This window comes from Leguminivora glycinivorella, chromosome 13 (assembly GCF_023078275.1).
Source record: "Leguminivora glycinivorella isolate SPB_JAAS2020 chromosome 13, LegGlyc_1.1, whole genome shotgun sequence".
Taxonomy (NCBI): Eukaryota; Metazoa; Arthropoda; class Insecta; order Lepidoptera; family Tortricidae; genus Leguminivora; species Leguminivora glycinivorella.
This window is the reverse complement of record NC_062983.1, coordinates 11,720,305-11,739,936: the sequence shown is the minus strand read 5'-3', so window position 1 is coordinate 11,739,936 and position 19,632 is coordinate 11,720,305. Positions and strand designations below refer to the sequence as shown.

General features: G+C 45.1%; 1 protein-coding gene across 1 annotated transcript in view; it reads right to left on the bottom strand.

The window, feature by feature from the left end:
- Positions 1-938: 938 nt before the first annotated feature.
- The window catches only part of LOC125232601 (metastasis-associated protein MTA3), a 95,553-nt gene continuing 76,859 nt past the window's right edge, over positions 939-19,632 (bottom strand). The window contains exons 5-18 of the mRNA XM_048138327.1: positions 17,505-17,622; positions 16,413-16,615; positions 14,683-14,871; positions 12,672-12,805; positions 11,961-12,082; positions 10,291-10,391; positions 9,563-9,685; positions 8,874-9,094; positions 5,536-5,717; positions 4,356-4,505; positions 3,926-3,931; positions 3,086-3,246; positions 2,384-2,490; positions 939-1,509 (exon numbers count right to left, since the gene is read on the bottom strand). Coding sequence (XP_047994284.1) covers positions 1,092-1,509; positions 2,384-2,490; positions 3,086-3,246; positions 3,926-3,931; positions 4,356-4,505; positions 5,536-5,717; positions 8,874-9,094; positions 9,563-9,685; positions 10,291-10,391; positions 11,961-12,082; positions 12,672-12,805; positions 14,683-14,871; positions 16,413-16,615; positions 17,505-17,622 — 2,235 coding nt within the window. The 3' untranslated portion in view covers positions 939-1,091. The remainder of the gene's footprint in view (positions 1,510-2,383; positions 2,491-3,085; positions 3,247-3,925; positions 3,932-4,355; positions 4,506-5,535; positions 5,718-8,873; positions 9,095-9,562; positions 9,686-10,290; positions 10,392-11,960; positions 12,083-12,671; positions 12,806-14,682; positions 14,872-16,412; positions 16,616-17,504; positions 17,623-19,632) is intronic.

The window sequence follows — 19,632 nt, the reverse complement described above, 5'->3', positions numbered from 1 at the left end:
GCCCTTACCGGGATTCGAACCTGGGACCGCGGTTCAGCAGGCAGGGTCACTACCGACTGAGCCAGACCGGTCGTCAAATATATATATATATATATATATATATATATATATACTTATCATTGTTTAAACGTCGGCAGAAACAGAAACGTCGACAGATCTCCGTGTTCTCTGAATAATGGGGCCAGACACACTTCTTATAATTATAACACACATACCCGTACTGACCTTCCGTAAACCGAGGTGGCTTTTTAAATGCAGGGGCGAAATGAAATAGTACATTACGATACAAGTGCGTAAAAAAGGAAGTTCGAAACGAGTGGCGATAAATTAAAACACGACCGAAGGGAGTGTTTTAAATCGACACGAGTTACGAATTTCCTTTTTGCACGCGTATCGTACGACGTTTTTCAGTACAGATGACCCTCCGAAGTTTCGACCTGGCATATAATGAACCACTTCTCGCACTAGTGCGTAAAAAAAACACCATCTGTACTGAAAATGTTGTTTTCAAGTCCTGTAATTGAGTTGAAGATTTTCTATAGACTATACAGTTTTTTTTTCATAGGCGACGAGGAAAACAGTACCGGTACGTGCCATATGATATAAAAATTTGGGCGTTAACACTTTGAATCCCTCACTTCACTACGACTAGGATTCTATTTTCGAAACATACGCTATGCTAGGGATTTCATTAATTAATTCTTCGCTTCGTCCAGATCTTGCAATGTACACCATCGCAGATGAATATACATGCTAAATATAACCGTAATACGTAGTTACCTGAGCAAGCGAAAGATTCAAATACTGAACCCCGAGTGTAGCAAGGAATTTAAGGCACGAAGGTTACAAATTTTGCAATCAAATTCCCATCAATTTATTAAGCATGTTGAATTTAATTATTTTTCTATGCATAAGAATAATAAAATAAAACTCACGGATATCTCGATTTGTGCTTTATTTATGAAAAAAATTGTAAATTATCCTACAATGAATCTCCGAATGAAATAGACTTACATATCATTTTATGTATCAAATACATTATTTTGCTCGACTCCAGATCAAACCACATAAGAACAATATAGTTTAAAATATTATCTACAGAATCCATCCTCGGCGATTCGTTTACCAAAAATACAATCTTCGTTTAAAGTAACCGCCGGGCGCGCGACGGGCGGGCGGCGGGCGCGGGGGTCGGGCTGGCGTGGCGCACGCGCACGCACACGCACACGCGCACTCGTATTTACAACAGGAATATACAGTTCGCTCAGCCGAGCAGCGCCTCCATGGTGTAGGGGTGCGGCGGCGGCGGCGGCGGCACGCGCGCAGGCTCCTGTCAGTCCAGGATCACCAGCTGGCACGGCGGCGCCGCGCCCGCCGCCTTGCCGGCGCCCACCGCGGGCCCGGCGCCCGCGCCCGCGCCCGCGCCCGCCCGCCGCCCCGCGCATGGCTCGCCACGGCGCGCGCGCGCCGCGCCGCAGCTCCCCGCCGCTCAGGCTCCGGCGCGCAGACCTGACGAAACACATACATTAAGGCTGCTTTCAAAAAAAAAACGTCAAAATAATGTAAAATTGATAGTTTTAGTCGGTGAAATACTACACTTTCCGTTATCCAATAGATTTATTGAATTCAAATTTCAGTTAGAGCATCTTATTATCTTGATTTTTGTAAGGCTGGATTTTTGAAAACCAAGTCACTAAATTAATTATGATTTTTTTTCTAATTCACGTTTAGAAAAACACACGTATAGAGCTGAGTTAGTCGATCTTATTTGTAAAATTTGGACAATTTTGATTACTAAAACAGGTAAATTTATAATTCGTAAACCCTGTACTACAAACTTCTCAGACTACATTTTTATTATAAGGTTTTAAAAAAGAGTAAACAAAGCTAAGACGAATTCAATTTTTTTTCAGAAATTACCTAAAATTAAGTGACAATTTCTTTGAAAATCTACATCACATCGAAATAATTTTTGTACTTAATTAATCAGCAACGTTTACTTAAATTGCTGTTATGCCTTAGTGATTATAAATTGCTATTATTTATTTTTGGCAATTTTTTGAAAACTGGCCTTCACCGGTACAATTATTACCACTTTTGGACATTTTCTCATATTTTGTTAGACCAAGTAGAAAAAGTCCTATAATGTGATATATATTTGTAAACAACTCGCAAAGCCCTTTAATTTGATACCACACACGGTATGATCAAGCGCTCGGTTGCGATTTCACTGTTTTTCACACGAAAGCCCTCTTAAGCAAGAGAGATTCGACCCGCTCGAGACACATTGTTTGACTAAAGGCTCATATTCAGACGACGAGAGAACTCGTACCGTCCGTGATCCTGATGAATACGAAAAGCGATAGAAAATGTTGAAACTCACTTAGCCGCCTCGGTGGCCCTGAAGTAAAGATCGTCCGGTGCGTCCATCCATGAGATAACGTGACGTCGTCCGCCGCGTCCTGTCAGATTGGTCGGCTTGCCGTTCACCTGCACATAAACAATAGTTACAGTTTCTGAAGACGACCATGTGACGATAAAAATAAGTGTGTGATTTGATACTTATATAATTATTAATTTTGTACTCCCTCTGACATTAATATTACATCAAAACGCATGAATTAGAAATTGTATAAGTAGGTAATATGTAGACTAGTATATAAGTAAGTACCTCATAAGTACTAACATTATGCGCCCTACCCGGGTGTCATGTACTGACTACCTCAAACTAACACCTTCTGTAATGCACATGACTTTAATGTTAAATAAATGAAATGAAATACTCGATAAAAGCAGTTCAAACGTTTTTGATGTTTAAAACGCCGTCTTCAACCGCATTCTATATCAGATGAAATATCACAGTACTCGGCGTGCTCCAAAATACCAGACAATGCACTTTCATACTTTAAGAATACACGCATATCTGATTCAATATCTACCGCCATCTATAATGACAACCACATTTGAAATTTTACTATGATACCGGACGAAATAATACTATATCAAATCCCCTAACTGCACTGTGATGTGCCCGGCCAGTAGTTGCACATAGCACAAGGATATGGGAATAAATAAGGGTACTGACGTGAGTAAAGACGTGTGCGGGCAGAGGCTGGCCGGTGGCCTGCGCGCGCGCGCACATGGCGGCGTACTGCTCGCGCGAGGGCCGCTGCATGGGCGCGGGGTGCTTGTTGGGCCGCTTGGCCGGCGGCGGCGCGGCCGCGCCAGGCCGCTCCAGCCCGGCTCCTGAACGATTTACACACTATTATGTTGGTGCGTCGCTTTCTACCACTACTAGACGAAGATTACACCATGACCATTTTTAACCCCCGACGCAAAATCGACGGGGTGTTATAAGTTTAACGCGTCTGTCTGTGGCATCGTAGCTCCCGAACGGGTGAACCGATTTAGATTTAGTTTTTTTTTTGTTTGAAAGTGGAGTTAGTCGGAAGTGTTCTTAGCCATGTTTCATAAAAATCGGTCCACTACGTTGCGTTCGGGGGTTTTTTCAAAATTTTAATTTTGTGGTTATTATTATGTCGGTGCCTCAACCAGAGGGAATTGATGGAATTAGGACGCGTCGACCACGAAACGCACGTTCTGTGTGCAAGTTCAATATTGACAACCATGTAGTTAAATAAACAAAAATGTATGTTGTCAGCGTCGGCGTTCAAAGTGTACGTTCAGTTTCTCTCGAGTAAATCCAACGGATTTGACATCGTACACAAAATAAACTACTAGAACGGTTTTTTTTTTATTTGAAGCATCTCCTTCAAATAATAAGCCCTTGAGAAGTTACAAATTATCAAAATAATTTTAAACTGAGTTTAATGGATTGTTTGTCAATGGAGCTAATGTTTAATATGTTGATAATGGAGCTAATGTTTAATATGTTGATAATGAGAATTAGGTTCAGAATACAAACCTGCAGCTGTTCCACGAAGCAGTGCAAAGAGAAAAACATTGTTTATTATCATTAGGTAATAAAGCAAACGTTAGTCTTTGATAGGTTACGTTTTTTAAGATAACGTTTTATTGTAAAGTAGACTTAGCACTCTTAACAGATGTCTTGAAACTTTGTGGATGTATGTAATAAAGCGGGAGAGCGGAAGGCCGAGATATGGCGTATAATCGTGAATGTCCGGTTTAAAGTGTGACGGCGACTCCACGCGCTTCAAAGAATGTGAATAGATCTGATTCTGTCTACTCGGTTCGGTGTGCCGTTTTCAAGTGATCAGCATCGATGTCGGTTTTCTGCATAAATCAAAGTTTCGACAAACAGGCATGTTCGATCGTTCGCCAAATGTGGGGATGTCGTGTTTATGTGTAGATGTATAGAGTAGGGGTCTACTGACTGTCGAGGCCGTTGATGTCGTCGTAGGCGCGGCGCTTGAGCGGCTGCGGCTGCGGCGGCGGCGCGGGCGCGGGCGCGGCGGGCGCGGGCGAGGCGCGGCGCGCCTCCTTCTCCGCGCGCGACAGCACGCGCTCGTACATCAGGCTGCCGTCTGTACGGAGATAATCCTATCTTATAATACTTTTATTGAAGGTCATGGTGAGGATGTCAAAACTAGTTAAGAGGGCTATCATGTGAAAAATAGTGAAATCGCAACCGAGCGCTTAATCATACCGTGTGTGGTATCAAATTAAAGGGCCTTACGAGTAGGTTACAAATATATAACATATTATAGGACTTTTTCTACTTGGTAGAACAAAGTATGAGAAAATGTCCAGAAGTGGTAATAATTGTGACGGTGAAGGCTCGTTTTCAAAAAATAGCCAAAAATATATAATAAAAATTTTTAATCAATGAGGCATAAGAGCAATTTTAGTTGCAGAATATTTTTGTACAAAAATAACTTCGAATCAGATTTTCAAAGAAATTGTTACTTAATTTTAGGTAAATTCTGAAATAATTGAATTCGTCTTAGCCTCGTTTACTCTTTTTCAAAACCTTGTAATAAAAATGTAGTCTGAGAAGATTGTAGTACAGGCTATACGTATTATAAATTTACTAGTTTCAGTATTCAAAACTGTCCACATTTTACAAATAAGATCGACTAATTGAACGCTATACGCGGATTTTTCTAAACGTGCATCAGAGAAAAAAATCATAATTAATTTAGTGAGCTAATTTTCAAAAATCTCGTCTGATAAGAATGAAGATAATAAGATGCTTTGAAACTTCAATTAAATATATTTACTGGATAACGGAAAGTGTAGTATTTCACCAACTAAAACTATCAATTTTACATTATTTTGACGTTTTTCTTGAAAGCACTCTTAAAATCGCAATCAAGTCAGCTCATAACATGAATCTACCGTTTAATCAAGAGGAAATAGGCTTATTCTACATTTATATGTCGAACGGGAGTGAATACAATTAAAGTTTACGATCGTGTTCGTCCAGCTAAGTATACAAATCCACGTCATATGACATATAAATGATGTAATGCGACACAGAAGGGAGGTCCTCGTTTATCGGGGCGAACTGTTCCGTGCCGGCGTGCACGGACGGGACGGGAGGGGTGTACTGACCGGGCGCCTTGGGCGGCTTGGGGAAGGCGACGTGCGGCGGCGCGGGCAGACAGTCGCGCGGCGTGAGGCGCAGCCAGTCGTGGCGCGCGGCGGTGGCGGGGGCGCCCAGCCGCGCCGCCACCGCGCCCACCGGCCCGCGCGCGCGCGCACCCGCCCCCGCCCGCCGCGCCGCCCGCGCGCAGCTCCGCCGGGCCCAGCCCCGCCATCGCCACCGAACCTGGGGGGAAATATAACCGATTCACATCACCGTTTCGAAACCGGCTCCTCGCTTGTCCCGGCCCCGTAGCCGAATTCAATCTTAATCTATCTCTAACGCTCTTGCTTACTGACACGACAGAGCCGGACTACATTTCTGCGGCGTTTAGCATTACAGAAATGCCATTCGACTACGGGGCCTGGAGGGAGCAAAGTTGGCACTTTTTTGTTCCTGGACACATTTTTTTAAAATTTTGACATACACTTTTTTTTAAATTTCTTTAACATTCGTACTTATTAATATTATAAATCGGAAAGTGTGTATGTCTGTCTGTTTGTCAGTCTTTCACGGCAAAACGGAGTGACGAATTGACGCGATTTTTTATCAATTTCTTCATATCTGATGTCAATAATGTGAAAAATTGTATGTGTCGTGTCATATGATAGCAAAATCACTTTCACCTCGGGCGTTAATACTTGAATCCCTCACCACGCTTAAATTCTATAACTGAATCTTTTGCTTCATTCAGGATTCAATGGACATACATTCATCGCCGTAAATATCTCATTTTACTCCCTCGTTACACAATCTACTATTGTTAAAAAAGAAAGATACAAATATAGTAAGAGTGTATAGGTGGTGTACTCACATTCGTGTTTGACCTGCTGCAGGTTGATGGGCGCGAAGGGCGAGCGCGCGTGGTGGCGCGGACGGCGCAGCGCGCGCGCGAGCCTGCGCGCGAGGCGTGTGAAGGGCGAGGCGCGCAGGTAGTAGAGTGTGTAGGTGGTGTACTCACATTCGTGTTTGACCTGCTGCAGGTTGATGGGCGCGAAGGGCGAGCGCGCGTGGTGGCGCGGACGGCGCAGCGCGCGCGCGAGCCTGCGCGCGAGGCGTGTGAAGGGCGAGGCGCGCAGGTAGTAGAGTGTGTAGGTGGTGTACTCACATTCGTGTTTGACCTGCTGCAGGTTGATGGGCGCGAAGGGCGAGCGCGCGTGGTGGCGCGGACGGCGCAGCGCGCGCGCGAGCCTGCGCGCGAGGCGTGTGAAGGGCGAGGCGCGCAGGTAGTAGAGTGTGTAGGTGGTGTACTCACATTCGTGTTTGACCTGCTGCAGGTTGATGGGCGCGAAGGGCGAGCGCGCGTGGTGGCGCGGACGGCGCAGCGCGCGCGCGAGCCTGCGCGCGAGGCGTGTGAAGGGCGAGGCGCGCAGGTAGTAGAGTGTGTAGGTGGTGTACTCACATTCGTGTTTGACCTGCTGCAGGTTGATGGGCGCGAAGGGCGAGCGCGCGTGGTGGCGCGGACGGCGCAGCGCGCGCGCGAGCCTGCGCGCGAGGCGTGTGAAGGGCGAGGCGCGCAGGTAGTAGAGTGTGTAGGTGGTGTACTCACATTCGTGTTTGACCTGCTGCAGGTTGATGGGCGCGAAGGGCGAGCGCGCGTGGTGGCGCGGACGGCGCAGCGCGCGCGAGCCTGCGCGCGAGGCGTGTGAAGGGCGAGGCGCGCAGGTAGTAGAGTGTGTAGGTGGTGTACTCACATTCGTGTTTGACCTGCTGCAGGTTGATGGGCGCGAAGGGCGAGCGCGCGTGGTGGCGCGGACGGCGCAGCGCGCGCGCGAGCCTGCGCGCGAGGCGTGTGAAGGGCGAGGCGCGCAGGTAGTAGAGTGTGTAGGTGGTGTACTCACATTCGTGTTTGACCTGCTGCAGGTTGATGGGCGCGAAGGGCGAGCGCGCGTGGTGGCGCGGACGGCGCAGCGCGCGCGCGAGCCTGCGCGCGAGGCGTGTGAAGGGCGAGGCGCGCAGGTAGTAGAGTGTGTAGGTGGTGTACTCACATTCGTGTTTGACCTGCTGCAGGTTGATGGGCGCGAAGGGCGAGCGCGCGTGGTGGCGCGGACGGCGCAGCGCGCGCGCGAGCCTGCGCGCGAGGCGTGTGAAGGGCGAGGCGCGCAGGTAGTAGAGTGTGTAGGTGGTGTACTCACATTCGTGTTTGACCTGCTGCAGGTTGATGGGCGCGAAGGGCGAGCGCGCGTGGTGGCGCGGACGGCGCAGCGCGCGCGCGAGCCTGCGCGCGAGGCGTGTGAAGGGCGAGGCGCGCAGGTAGTAGAGTGTGTAGGTGGTGTACTCACATTCGTGTTTGACCTGCTGCAGGTTGATGGGCGCGAAGGGCGAGCGCGCGTGGTGGCGCGGACGGCGCAGCGCGCGCGCGAGCCTGCGCGCGAGGCGTGTGAAGGGCGAGGCGCGCAGGTAGTAGAGTGTGTAGGTGGTGTACTCACATTCGTGTTTGACCTGCTGCAGGTTGATGGGCGCGAAGGGCGAGCGCGCGTGGTGGCGCGGACGGCGCAGCGCGCGCGCGAGCCTGCGCGCGAGGCGTGTGAAGGGCGAGGCGCGCAGGTAGTAGAGTGTGTAGGTGGTGTACTCACATTCGTGTTTGACCTGCTGCAGGTTGATGGGCGCGAAGGGCGAGCGCGCGTGGTGGCGCGGACGGCGCAGCGCGCGCGCGAGCCTGCGCGCGAGGCGTGTGAAGGGCGAGGCGCGCAGGTAGTAGAGTGTGTAGGTGGTGTACTCACATTCGTGTTTGACCTGCTGCAGGTTGATGGGCGCGAAGGGCGAGCGCGCGTGGTGGCGCGGACGGCGCAGCGCGCGCGCGAGCCTGCGCGCGAGGCGTGTGAAGGGCGAGGCGCGCAGGTAGTAGAGTGTGTAGGTGGTGTACTCACATTCGTGTTTGACCTGCTGCAGGTTGATGGGCGCGAAGGGCGAGCGCGCGTGGTGGCGCGGACGGCGCAGCGCGCGCGCGAGCCTGCGCGCGAGGCGTGTGAAGGGCGAGGCGCGCAGGTAGTAGAGTGTGTAGGTGGTGTACTCACATTCGTGTTTGACCTGCTGCAGGTTGATGGGCGCGAAGGGCGAGCGCGCGTGGTGGCGCGGACGGCGCAGCGCGCGCGCGAGCCTGCGCGCGAGGCGTGTGAAGGGCGAGGCGCGCAGGTAGTAGAGTGTGTAGGTGGTGTACTCACATTCGTGTTTGACCTGCTGCAGGTTGATGGGCGCGAAGGGCGAGCGCGCGTGGTGGCGCGGACGGCGCAGCGCGCGCGCGAGCCTGCGCGCGAGGCGTGTGAAGGGCGAGGCGCGCAGGTAGTAGAGTGTGTAGGTGGTGTACTCACATTCGTGTTTGACCTGCTGCAGGTTGATGGGCGCGAAGGGCGAGCGCGCGTGGTGGCGCGGACGGCGCAGCGCGCGCGCGAGCCTGCGCGCGAGGCGTGTGAAGGGCGAGGCGCGCAGGTAGAAGGCTGCGCGCGTCTTCATGACGGGCCGCGCGCCCTCGCCCAGCCCGTGCGCCGTCGCCACGTGCCGCGCCAGGTGCGCGCGCAGCTTGAACTCCTGCACCGGAATAAGCGATTCAGTTTCACTTTCCGATGGCAACTACACACTTGTAATGGAATCTATTGATCACATGTCTTCAGTTTTACTCTACTTTTAGCAATCGAAAAACGATAAAATATAACAATTCGACTGACACCAACATTATAAAATCTAAATCTTTTGTTGATCGACACAGAACCCGGGCATTTATTTCTTAAATTACCAATATAAAACTTAATAGCTAGTGTTATATACATAGGTGATTTTAACGTTTTTTCATCAGTTTCCACACAATTTATATGTGTGGCTTATATGCCAGAAAATTGTCTAGGCGGAAAAAGACTGAAAAAATATTTTCATAAGGCTAAGTATTTTCACTTGTTAAAATTGTATTAAGTATTCGTAAGTGGCTTTCCGCGCTTATCGGGTCTCCAGGTCCCTGATTGGAGCACGGAGCAGCAATTAGAATGGCAGCAGTAACGGTACCTTGGCGCAGTTGAGCACGGTGCAGCGGTGCGGGCGGTGCGACACGGACAGCGCGGCGTCCTCGCCCTCCGCGCGCGCGCCCTTGCCCGCCTCCGCCTCCGCCTCGCCGAACACGCCCGCCGTCTGCACCCACACATTATAAATCAATATTATACGACATTCTTACACAGATTGACCGAGTCCCGCGGTAAGCTCGAGAAGGCTTGTGTAGCAGGTACTCGCACAACGATATACACATACTTAGAAAACATCCATGACTCGGGAACAAATATCTGTGCTCATCACGCAAATAAATGCCCTTACCGGGATTCGAACCCGGGACCGCGGCGAAGGAGGCGGGATCACTACGCGCTAGGTCAGACCGGTCGTCTTTTATGTACTCTTAAGATCAGATCCAGGAGGTAATAACTTCCGAATTCATGATACGGTGTGAACCTAACCTGCCTGAAGGTAGGTCATGTCCCGATACAGTTTTTTTGTATGTAGATTTTCCAAATAAGACATGTAATAATTATGGTGGTCCTAGGATAAGGTAAAAACGGTAGTAAGACGAAATCTTAAAAATTGTATCTGTGCCAATAAACCGTATTTGGACCATTTAAAGATCTCATTTTCGGAAATTTCCTTATTCACACTAAACACGGATCTCCTCATTCATCACACATGAATGGGACCCACATCGATATCATAACCGCGTAATGAGAGTTAGAAGCTTCACTCACACCCACCTTAAGTCCTCCATATTTCTTCCAGTACTGCCAGCACGTGCCGCACAGTCTGTACTGTAAATGCTGCGGTCCCCACGTGTACCACTGGTTTGAATTTGTCACTGCAATACAATAATTAACACACGTACTAATTAATATAATAATAAAATTGATGACTACCATATAATAATTGATGACTACTTTCTTCCAAATAAGAAATGCATTACCTATGTTAATATACCATGCAATATCTTTGTTAGCTGAATTCCTAAAACTGTATCATCTAAAACTAAAACTAGTTTAAATTATAATATTTGTATTAACGTAAATTAGTGAATGATAGAATTATTTGAATGTGTCTAAATTAAATAATATTATTTTGAATTGTTAATTAATTATATTGACCAGATAAATTGTAGCATGTTATTATTTAAGTCTTCAAAAATAAAAGGTTTTTTTATTTTTATTTTTTTACTAATTAATATGAACAGTCGTTTACAGAAATTATCTATACTAGAAATTTATAGCTTCTTTTACGAAATTGTTTCAGCAGAAACAAGTCTATCACTGGCAGTTTGTCGAGCGTGAACTGAACATTCCTTACGACGCTCTGCTCGCTCTATGTGAATACAAAATGAACAATCAAAAAGAACCCATTGTTTCGCTCAATAACCTCATTTTCCAGCGGCCACAAACTCTCCAGAAACACAGCAGAAAATGTTGACCGGAGCAGTATTATAAGTTCTGAGAGCTAAAGAAACTCGAAAAGTTGTTATCTGTCTCTTTATAGGCTTCCGCTAGTGTGAGGATCGTAGCAGAGCACGAGTTAGGCCTGATTTAGACGGCGTGCGAACTCGCATGCGATTTTAGTTACATTGCGGGATGTTGAGGTTACATACAATTTTGCACAGCCATCAAATACCGCAATGTAATAAAACTCGTATGCGAGTTCTCGTACCATCTAAATGGGCCCTTAATGATAAATACCTAGTGCATATATCTGTCACTTGACGACGGGCGCGTGTGTCCGATTTTCACATAATTCATCCCGCTAGTGGTATATCCATAACTCTCTCTTCTTCATTTTTTAACTTCTGATTAGCAAAAATGTCTGCAATCGATGCCACTAGGCTTAGAATAAATTTAAAAGTGGAAAATGTCTGCCTTGGGTGAGACTTGAACTCACGGCCGTTGGGCGTGGTTCGTCGAAACCTCATGACTGAGGGTCGTGACCACCATAAGTCGCTGTACGTTGCAGTGTTCTCCACTCAGGACGATCTTTTGCCTTCCTAAAGGATCCCTGGAGCCCAACGCGTGTGACCTTCATGATTGTGCTGAACCAGCGCGAATATCCATAACGAGTCCCTTGCTGATTAAGACAGATAATAAAATAAGGATTTTTTTTAGTAACCCTGTGACTTCACAGGGTTCAAGGTTGTTTACAACAAGGTAATTTCACATCTCGGACACTGGCGATCAAATATATGAAAGAGGCGCGTTCCTAGCACACAATCTAAGCTGGTGTAGGTAAACGCGTACCAAGTTTGTATGAGTGAGATATGAAAGGTCTACTGTTCGCGTTTTTGACAGGCGATAACTGTGAGGTAACCGAGAGCGGGTAGGCGGCACTTTCAGCGGGGAGCGGGAGTGGCCATACTGTACGATAATACTCGGTAATGTTATGGTTTTACCTTGGCAGGAGGCGCAGAGCATGGCGGGCGCCTGCAGCGCGGCGGTGCCGTTGGTGCCGCCGTTGAGCACGGCGCCCGGCTTGCCGCCAGCGTTGCTCACCAGCGCCGGGTTCGGCTTGTTGCTGCAACACCACGCTTGCACGTCAGTACACTTACGAGGGGCACGTGCCATACTACTACCTCCGTTTCAAACAAGCGCAAGCAGTTTAGAAATAATGTAACCATGACTAGTCTGTAATGTTCGAAATTTTGAACGTCTACATTATCGTAAACAGCATCTTTACAAGATGTTACATTTTGTATGAGCATCATCATCATATGGAGCAGTGGCTGCTCGAGTCAGTTTACATCTTTGGCTGTCAAACGACTAAAAGACACATGTGTACGTCTGTACGTACACCTGTCTGTTAAAAGTCACATTTGCCTATCTGGTACTCAAAAGCCTGACCAGACAGACGGCACCGTTCACCCAACGCAAATGTTAGGTTCTCGACATCTGAGATGCAAACAAGAGTATGAAATATGGCCAAAAACTTAGCTTCAAAGCTAAATTACGGTAATTTATATAAGGGGATATTTTATGTAAATGTATCAAGTTTTCTACAGTCAGTCTACATAAATACCGTTCTAGCAGTATGAGAGATGTGGCAAATAATAGAGCAACATAAGGATAACAAGTATGGAAGAGCGCGCTCGGGTACAAACACTCACTAGTTGGGAATGTAGACTTGCTTGAGCTTGGACTCGGCCTCCACGGCCTTGACGCGCTTCTGCTGCACGTAGCGGTCCGTCGTCTTCCACATGTAGTAGTACTCGACGAGGTTCTTCAGCGTTTTCCAAGGCAACTATGTACGAATAACAATGTTAGTACAATGTGAAATACTAGTAACAGGGATTTTACTAGGGAAGTTATAATACATTGATTTAAACTAACACGATCTTCACTCATATTATTAAATTTAAACGGGACTTTAATGTCACGTCCGAAACGTCGGGTAAAATATAAACGTAAGTTTTACGCGATTATGTCCCGTTTTAATTCAATAAGTTATAAATACATCCAGTGAAAAAATCATGGGATACTATTGATCGTGGCTGATAACAGGCACATTGAATAGGATAAGTTCTTAGTGTCGATATTGAAGGACTGACTGTTGTATCAACAATGCTTCTAGGCTAATATTAGGGCTGGTTGCAAGAACAATGAAAATTATGAAGACATAAAAAGCTGCTCGGTTGTTAAAAGCCAATATTCCCATAATTGACGGTAAAGAGATATGATACTCTTTGGTAGTCCTCTGATCCTTCATATTATAAGAAATAACGAGAAAAAGTTTAAATATGTCATCAGAAACGTCGGTAACCTTTTTCAAGTAAAGTTTCAACTCCAAATCTGGACATGTCTGACTACACGTGAGTGAGCAATCAATCGGCGGTCTTTCTTGAATCTAATTCTATTGGGTTGGTAAGAAAGTAATGAGCGAATCATAACCAATATTGTAATTTTTATTTAATTTATTATTTTAATCATTTATCAAAAATATAACGGCCTTCGTTATCTACTACTTGTCTCCATCGTTCTGGTAAAGAATGAATAGCATCGGCGAAGAAGTTCTTAGGTTTAGATTCAAAAAACTCAGCTATGTACTGTCGTAGATGGGCTTGATCATCGAACTTTTTTTCATTCAAGGCATTGCTTAGCGATCTGAACTGTGCCAAGTCTGGAGAGTACGGTGGATGAGGTATCACTTTCCAACCTAGCTCCAATAGCTTTAGCCGAGTCACTTTTGCAATGTGTGGGCGAGCATTGTCGTGTAAGAAAAAAACTTTAGCATGCTGTGGACGATTCTGACAGATTTTTTGGTTTAAATTTTCAATCTGATTACAGTATACTGATGCGGTAACAGTCATTCCACTTGGTAGGAGTTCCCAGTGAATAATACCATGAATATCCCACCAAACGGACAGCATAACTTTTTTCAGGTGAGGCTCTATTTTTGGTGCCTCTATTCCTTTTTCGTTTGGAGCTAGCCACTGAAGTTTGCGTGTGTGATTTATATATAAGACCCATTTTTCATCTCCAGTGATAAGATGGTCCAACCAGTTGAATGTGCGGCGAAAAGACAAAAGTTGTATGCAGATATCGGCACGGCGGTTTAGTTGATCTCTATCAAGTTCGTGCGGTATCCAAACACTGTATATGTAGTTTTTTCCCAACTCGTGTAAATGTGTTACTATGGTGACATGAGAGCAGCCTAACTCGGTAGCAAGAGTACGACTCGTTAGCCTCGGATCTCCATCAATTAAGGTTTTTAATTTGGCTACATCAATGAAGATTGACCGGTCGACCAGACTTAGGTTGATCTGATAATGAAAAGTCGCCACTACGAAACCGCTGGAACCATCGTTTCGCCGTGGCCTCAGACACAACTTCAGGAGCAACACGCTGACATATATTACGCACTGCTTCGGCGGCTGAATGGCCAGACTGAAATTCATATAGTAAGCAATGCCTTACATGCACTTTTAATTCGTCCATTTTCTTCCTTATATTAGCTCGGCGACAGCTAGTGAATGACTGACGAGAAACTGTGCGACACGCCCTTTATATACTTTCGACCATAGAATATTCTAGAACTCTCTCAAAAATTTTATGTGGAATTCAATCGATCGCTCATTACTTTCTTACCAACCCAATATATAAATATCTCAGGATACTCACAAAGTCGTGCCGGATGTCGGCAAAGTCCTTGCCGTACTTGTCGAGCGCCTCCTCGAAGAGGTTGGCCTCGGCGGCGGACCACTCCTCCATCTCGTCGCGACACAGCACGGGGCCCGACGCGGGCACCAGCGACGACAGTGCCGACTCTATGCTGTAGCCAGATTTGTGGAGGGTGTCCATTGCGTGGAACTGTGGGAAAACAGGGTAAGTAAGGTTTAATTTAAGTAGGGTTATTATTGACAATTTTTAAACTAAAGAGCATTTGTCTAGAAAATGATTACATTTTTAATATATTACTTGAGAAATATCATTTTTATGTAGAACTATTTGGACAACAAGGATTGAACTGCTGCCACAGAAGGTTTATATTCTAATTTAATCAAATGGAACACCAATCTGGAGCTCGACAAAAGTTTGTACAGTAACCCTAAACACATGTAAGTAACGGTATTAAGACGGGACAACGTAACATTCTAGGTTTGAATTTGTATTGATAGAAGTATAATTTTGTATATCCCAGCAAAGTCACTGGCAAGTGACATATTTTCAGCGTGATTGACGTAATCAGCTTGGATTCCGTCGCGTGAATTATTATTGCGTGCAACTCATGACGCCCGTTGAAAAGTTTCGCTAGTTATTAAGATTATTGGTGTTAAAATAAGGGCCATCGCAAGGATTCTTGCTTAACATTTCTGATACTGGTGTTTTGGATTTTCCAGTTTGTATTGCGACAAACGCGTGTCCGAATCCTTTGAGGGTGGAATTCAAAAGGCAATCCAGTTGGGTACAACAAAGCCTTTGTGCAGTTAAGGGTCAGCCGCTAATGAATAGGTTAGGATTCATGGACATTGCTAGAAGCTTCTAAAGCTCAGTAAAAGGAATTGGTTATGTAACGCAACTCAACAGGGCAACAGGTTATATACAGCAAATACATATCATTTAATGTGTTTATTTGTAATGAATGATACAACACGAATACATATTTTCTACAATAGGATTAGTTATTACTAATATCTAAAGGCATGGTCTCAAGTAGACTAATTTGTAGGTACTTTAATCCAACGACCGATTACGTCAATCAAATTTGAAATTTTATTAATTAGAATAAAATCCAAGTTCCAATTACTCAAAAATCAGTCTGGCACCCGAGGAGTTAAGGATTAGCTCCATACTATACAACGGTAAATAGCGAACACGTGAAATAGTATATTATGGGGCGTAAAATAAAAATTGTAAACGAGAGTTAGTTAAATCGCAACGGATTGCCGGAGCACATTTACTGTGCGAGTGTGATGTAAAGAAAGAAAGAAAGAAAAATATTTTATTTGCAAACACACATCCAACAATTCGAAACAAACAACAAAAGACAATAAAAAACCGCGATGAAAATGATGATGATGTGATGAAAACTTGAAAAGGTGTTTGTCAGTGAATGTTGTCGGTTTTTTCACAGATCAACCGGTTGTTCGACAAACAGGCATGTTCATCAAGCGTGTTAATGGCAAACAGAAAATGTGTATTAAATAATTAGGTGTTAAAGAAAGCATAGCGTAGCGAGTGGCGTAGGCAAGAGGCTGGCAACATGTCACTGCAATGTCATAATTTCCTTTTCTTTCAACCCGTTATCGCCACTGAAGCTTGAGTGAGTTTCATGTGCTCTGCCTGCCCATTTGTGGGATGCAGATGTGATTGTATGTATGTATGTCGTATGTAAAGAAAAGTGTACAGACCAGTGTGATGTCACGGGAGGCGGCGGCGGCAGACATGTGCAGGCTGGGCTGCTTGACGCTGGAGGAGCAGTCGAGCGCGCGCGCGAACGTGCCCACGGAGCGCGACACCACGAGGAACTGGTCGATCTGCCGGTCCGTCAGCCCGTGCTCCGGCGTCCACACCAGCGTCTCCAGCTCGGAGCTGACGCGCCCGTCCTCCTCGCCTGCACGTTCAAATCAGAGTCAGTGGGATCGCAATCGCACATAAGTAATCAAAGGGTTAGTTGCATCAGATCGTCTATGGGACTATCTACACACAGGCGACGCACGTCGTAAGACGCGAAACGGACGCCAGCACCAGTACCAGCAGTAATTTACACTCGGGCGGCGCGCCTGAGTGTGGGTTGCCGCTATCACTGACAAAGCGTAAATTTTATTCTATGGGATGTTTGAGAAGTTTGTAGATCTCCGCTGTGATTATGATATTTATGATCAGTCAGTTAACTGTGGTTGATGAGACTTATTTAGCTAATTTATACATTCAGCTTTCCTCGGCCACGAAACGCAATCGACACTAACGCGTACCACTACTAAATTCAACTGGGGTGAATTCAGTTTCAAGGTCAGCGTCGAGTATCGAGGGTTTACTGGTGAAACCCGATAAATCGAGGTAATTTTTCTTTGAAATAAGAAAATACGGGAGAATTGCACATAGTTCGAATTTCAAAAATCAGTTTACTCCACTTATCGGGTTTCACCAGTAAACCCTCTATATGAGCTTTGTGGCTTTCAGATTAAGCGTAAATCTCCAGTATAGGTACTTCTTATTAAGTACCATATTGTGTCTCGTTATATGCAACATTTACACAAGATCACAACACTGAAAGCAGCCTTATTTTTTTCTTTTCAAAAATAAACTAAAAATCTAAGCAATGCAAGGATTGTATTGACTAAACTAGGACAAGAAACACTGTACTAAACGGTATTTTTAACTGAGCAAACATTTGGGCTGTAGAATGATAAGTTCATTCAGGGATATTCCTTTGAGTACAGGGCATCTTGTTATATACTTTTCGTCATTAAATTAAAAACAAATTAAAAAAGCTAACGTACCTTCTTTTAATAAATTAGTTACATCAGTCTGATATCTACTTCCAACTCGGATTTCTCCCTTATCTGCTAATAAAGTCTTTTGTGAAGGATCAAATACTAAACAATAAAAAAATGCGTCCTGAAACAAAAGAAAAAAGTTTGTATTAATACATAGCCTTGACAATAGTTATTCGGGGACGTGAACAAGTACAAGGATGTCAAGGATATTCGTAACTGCGCAATAACTTCTAGAGTTAGTGGATATCCTTGAAAATCGTAATCGAATCTGTGGCTGAGAGGACGAGGTGAATTAAAATGGTGGATGGTGAGTTGTAAAATTTGGGGAATCATCAGCCACGCCTGCTGACTTCTAGTCGTTCTACCCTAGAACTCATCTCACTTATCAGGAGAAATATACCTATAGGTGATGTTGTATCAATGCAAATCAAACCGAAGTTGACATCAGTTCAAGGCGTGATAGGACTTTAGCCCTATTTCGAAAGCAATGAGTGAATTTAGCTAGTGCCTGTCATTAAGATAAGATAAACAATATCGCGAATGACACATTGAACCAAACATTTCATCCAAAACGGTGACACAGCACTATTTGAGTGTTAGGCAATGATGTATTTAATAGCGTTATTAAGTATTTCTGCTTATTTTGCTAGTTTACTTAATCGGTGCAAATGGCTAATGTTTTGTATAATCATTATTTGTTTAATATTTTCGACGTCGTTTAAAACAAAAATACTGCCAGTGTCACTAATCACTATGGCACGCCACTACCGCCTCGAAACCGAAATGTCAAAACTGAAGTTGATGTTTATCGGCATACACGTAAAGCCTATGTTGCTATGTGGTCTGTGACAGATGAGTCTTTGGCGTTGGACCTGCGATTTGGATATCGTCACTACTTTTAAAAAAACTTGTATCTTCGTCTGTCAATGAAAAGAAAATTGTAGTAAGTATGTATGGAATGCATATAGACTTACTACGTTTTAACTTTGAGGAGCAGCGCGAGATACATATTTTTTCAAAGTAGTGACGATATATATATTCGGCGTTGGCTTCGAAAAAGTTTAAACCCATATACATGTAAACCCGCCTAGTAGATAATGTTATGAGCAGCTTCTTTGGGTTGGTAGGCAAATAAATAAACACGCGAACTAATTTGGTGTCCAAAGTGTGTAGGTACATGAAGATGGATGTGTGTGTGAGATGGTGTCGGGCAAGAGTTCTCGGTGTCGCCCTAAAGTCGCCGTCAATAGAACTTGTGAACAATGTAAACAAACCTTGTAGTCAAAATGTCTTTAATTTTCATTCTAACTCATCAGATACTGGCTAAATCCATGTGTTATTTAATCAATTCATATCACACTAGCTTTTACCCGCGGCTTCGCCCGCGTAATAAAAGTATTCTTATTGAAACGTTTACAAAAAATAAGATTTTCATTTGGATCCGTAGGTTTCTTTGTAGGTACAGATGTCCGCGATTATTTCGATTAAGGTAAAGCGGGGCAATTCTCGACTGGAGGGCCATTGTAACTGATCTATTTGCTGTACGGTCCGGTTTTGGCTGACTGTACCTTACACATATTACTATTGCTTTAAAATAAATTCTTGCAATGATTGTAGAATTGTTACAAAGCGACCACAGCGTAGGTAGTAGGTACGAATATGTATGTATTTTACCTATTTAAATATTTATACTGGGGAAACTTCATATAACCCACATAGCCAGTATCTCGACGCTATGGTCGGTAGGGTAGAAAGTACTTCCTTGCATTATCGCTTACAATTTTTTCCATTTTGCTTATACTTATTGCAAACGTAAACATATAAAAGGCAAGCAAACAACGATCTTCTTACAGCACATTGAATGTAATAGTTATTACAGATGCAGGATACTCGCCGATGCCTACTTACTAATACCTTCCCACTGAGCCACCTGCATTTTATCCCCGTCCCCGTCCCCTATTTCTATCCCTATCCCTATCCCTAACCCTATCCCGTCCCGTCCCGTCCCTGTCCCTGTCCCTGTCGCTGTCGCTGTCGCTGTCCCTGTCCCTGTCCCTGTCCCTGTCCCTGTCTCTGTCCCTGTCCCTGTCTCTATCCCTATCCCTAACCCTATCCCGTTCCTGTCCCTGTC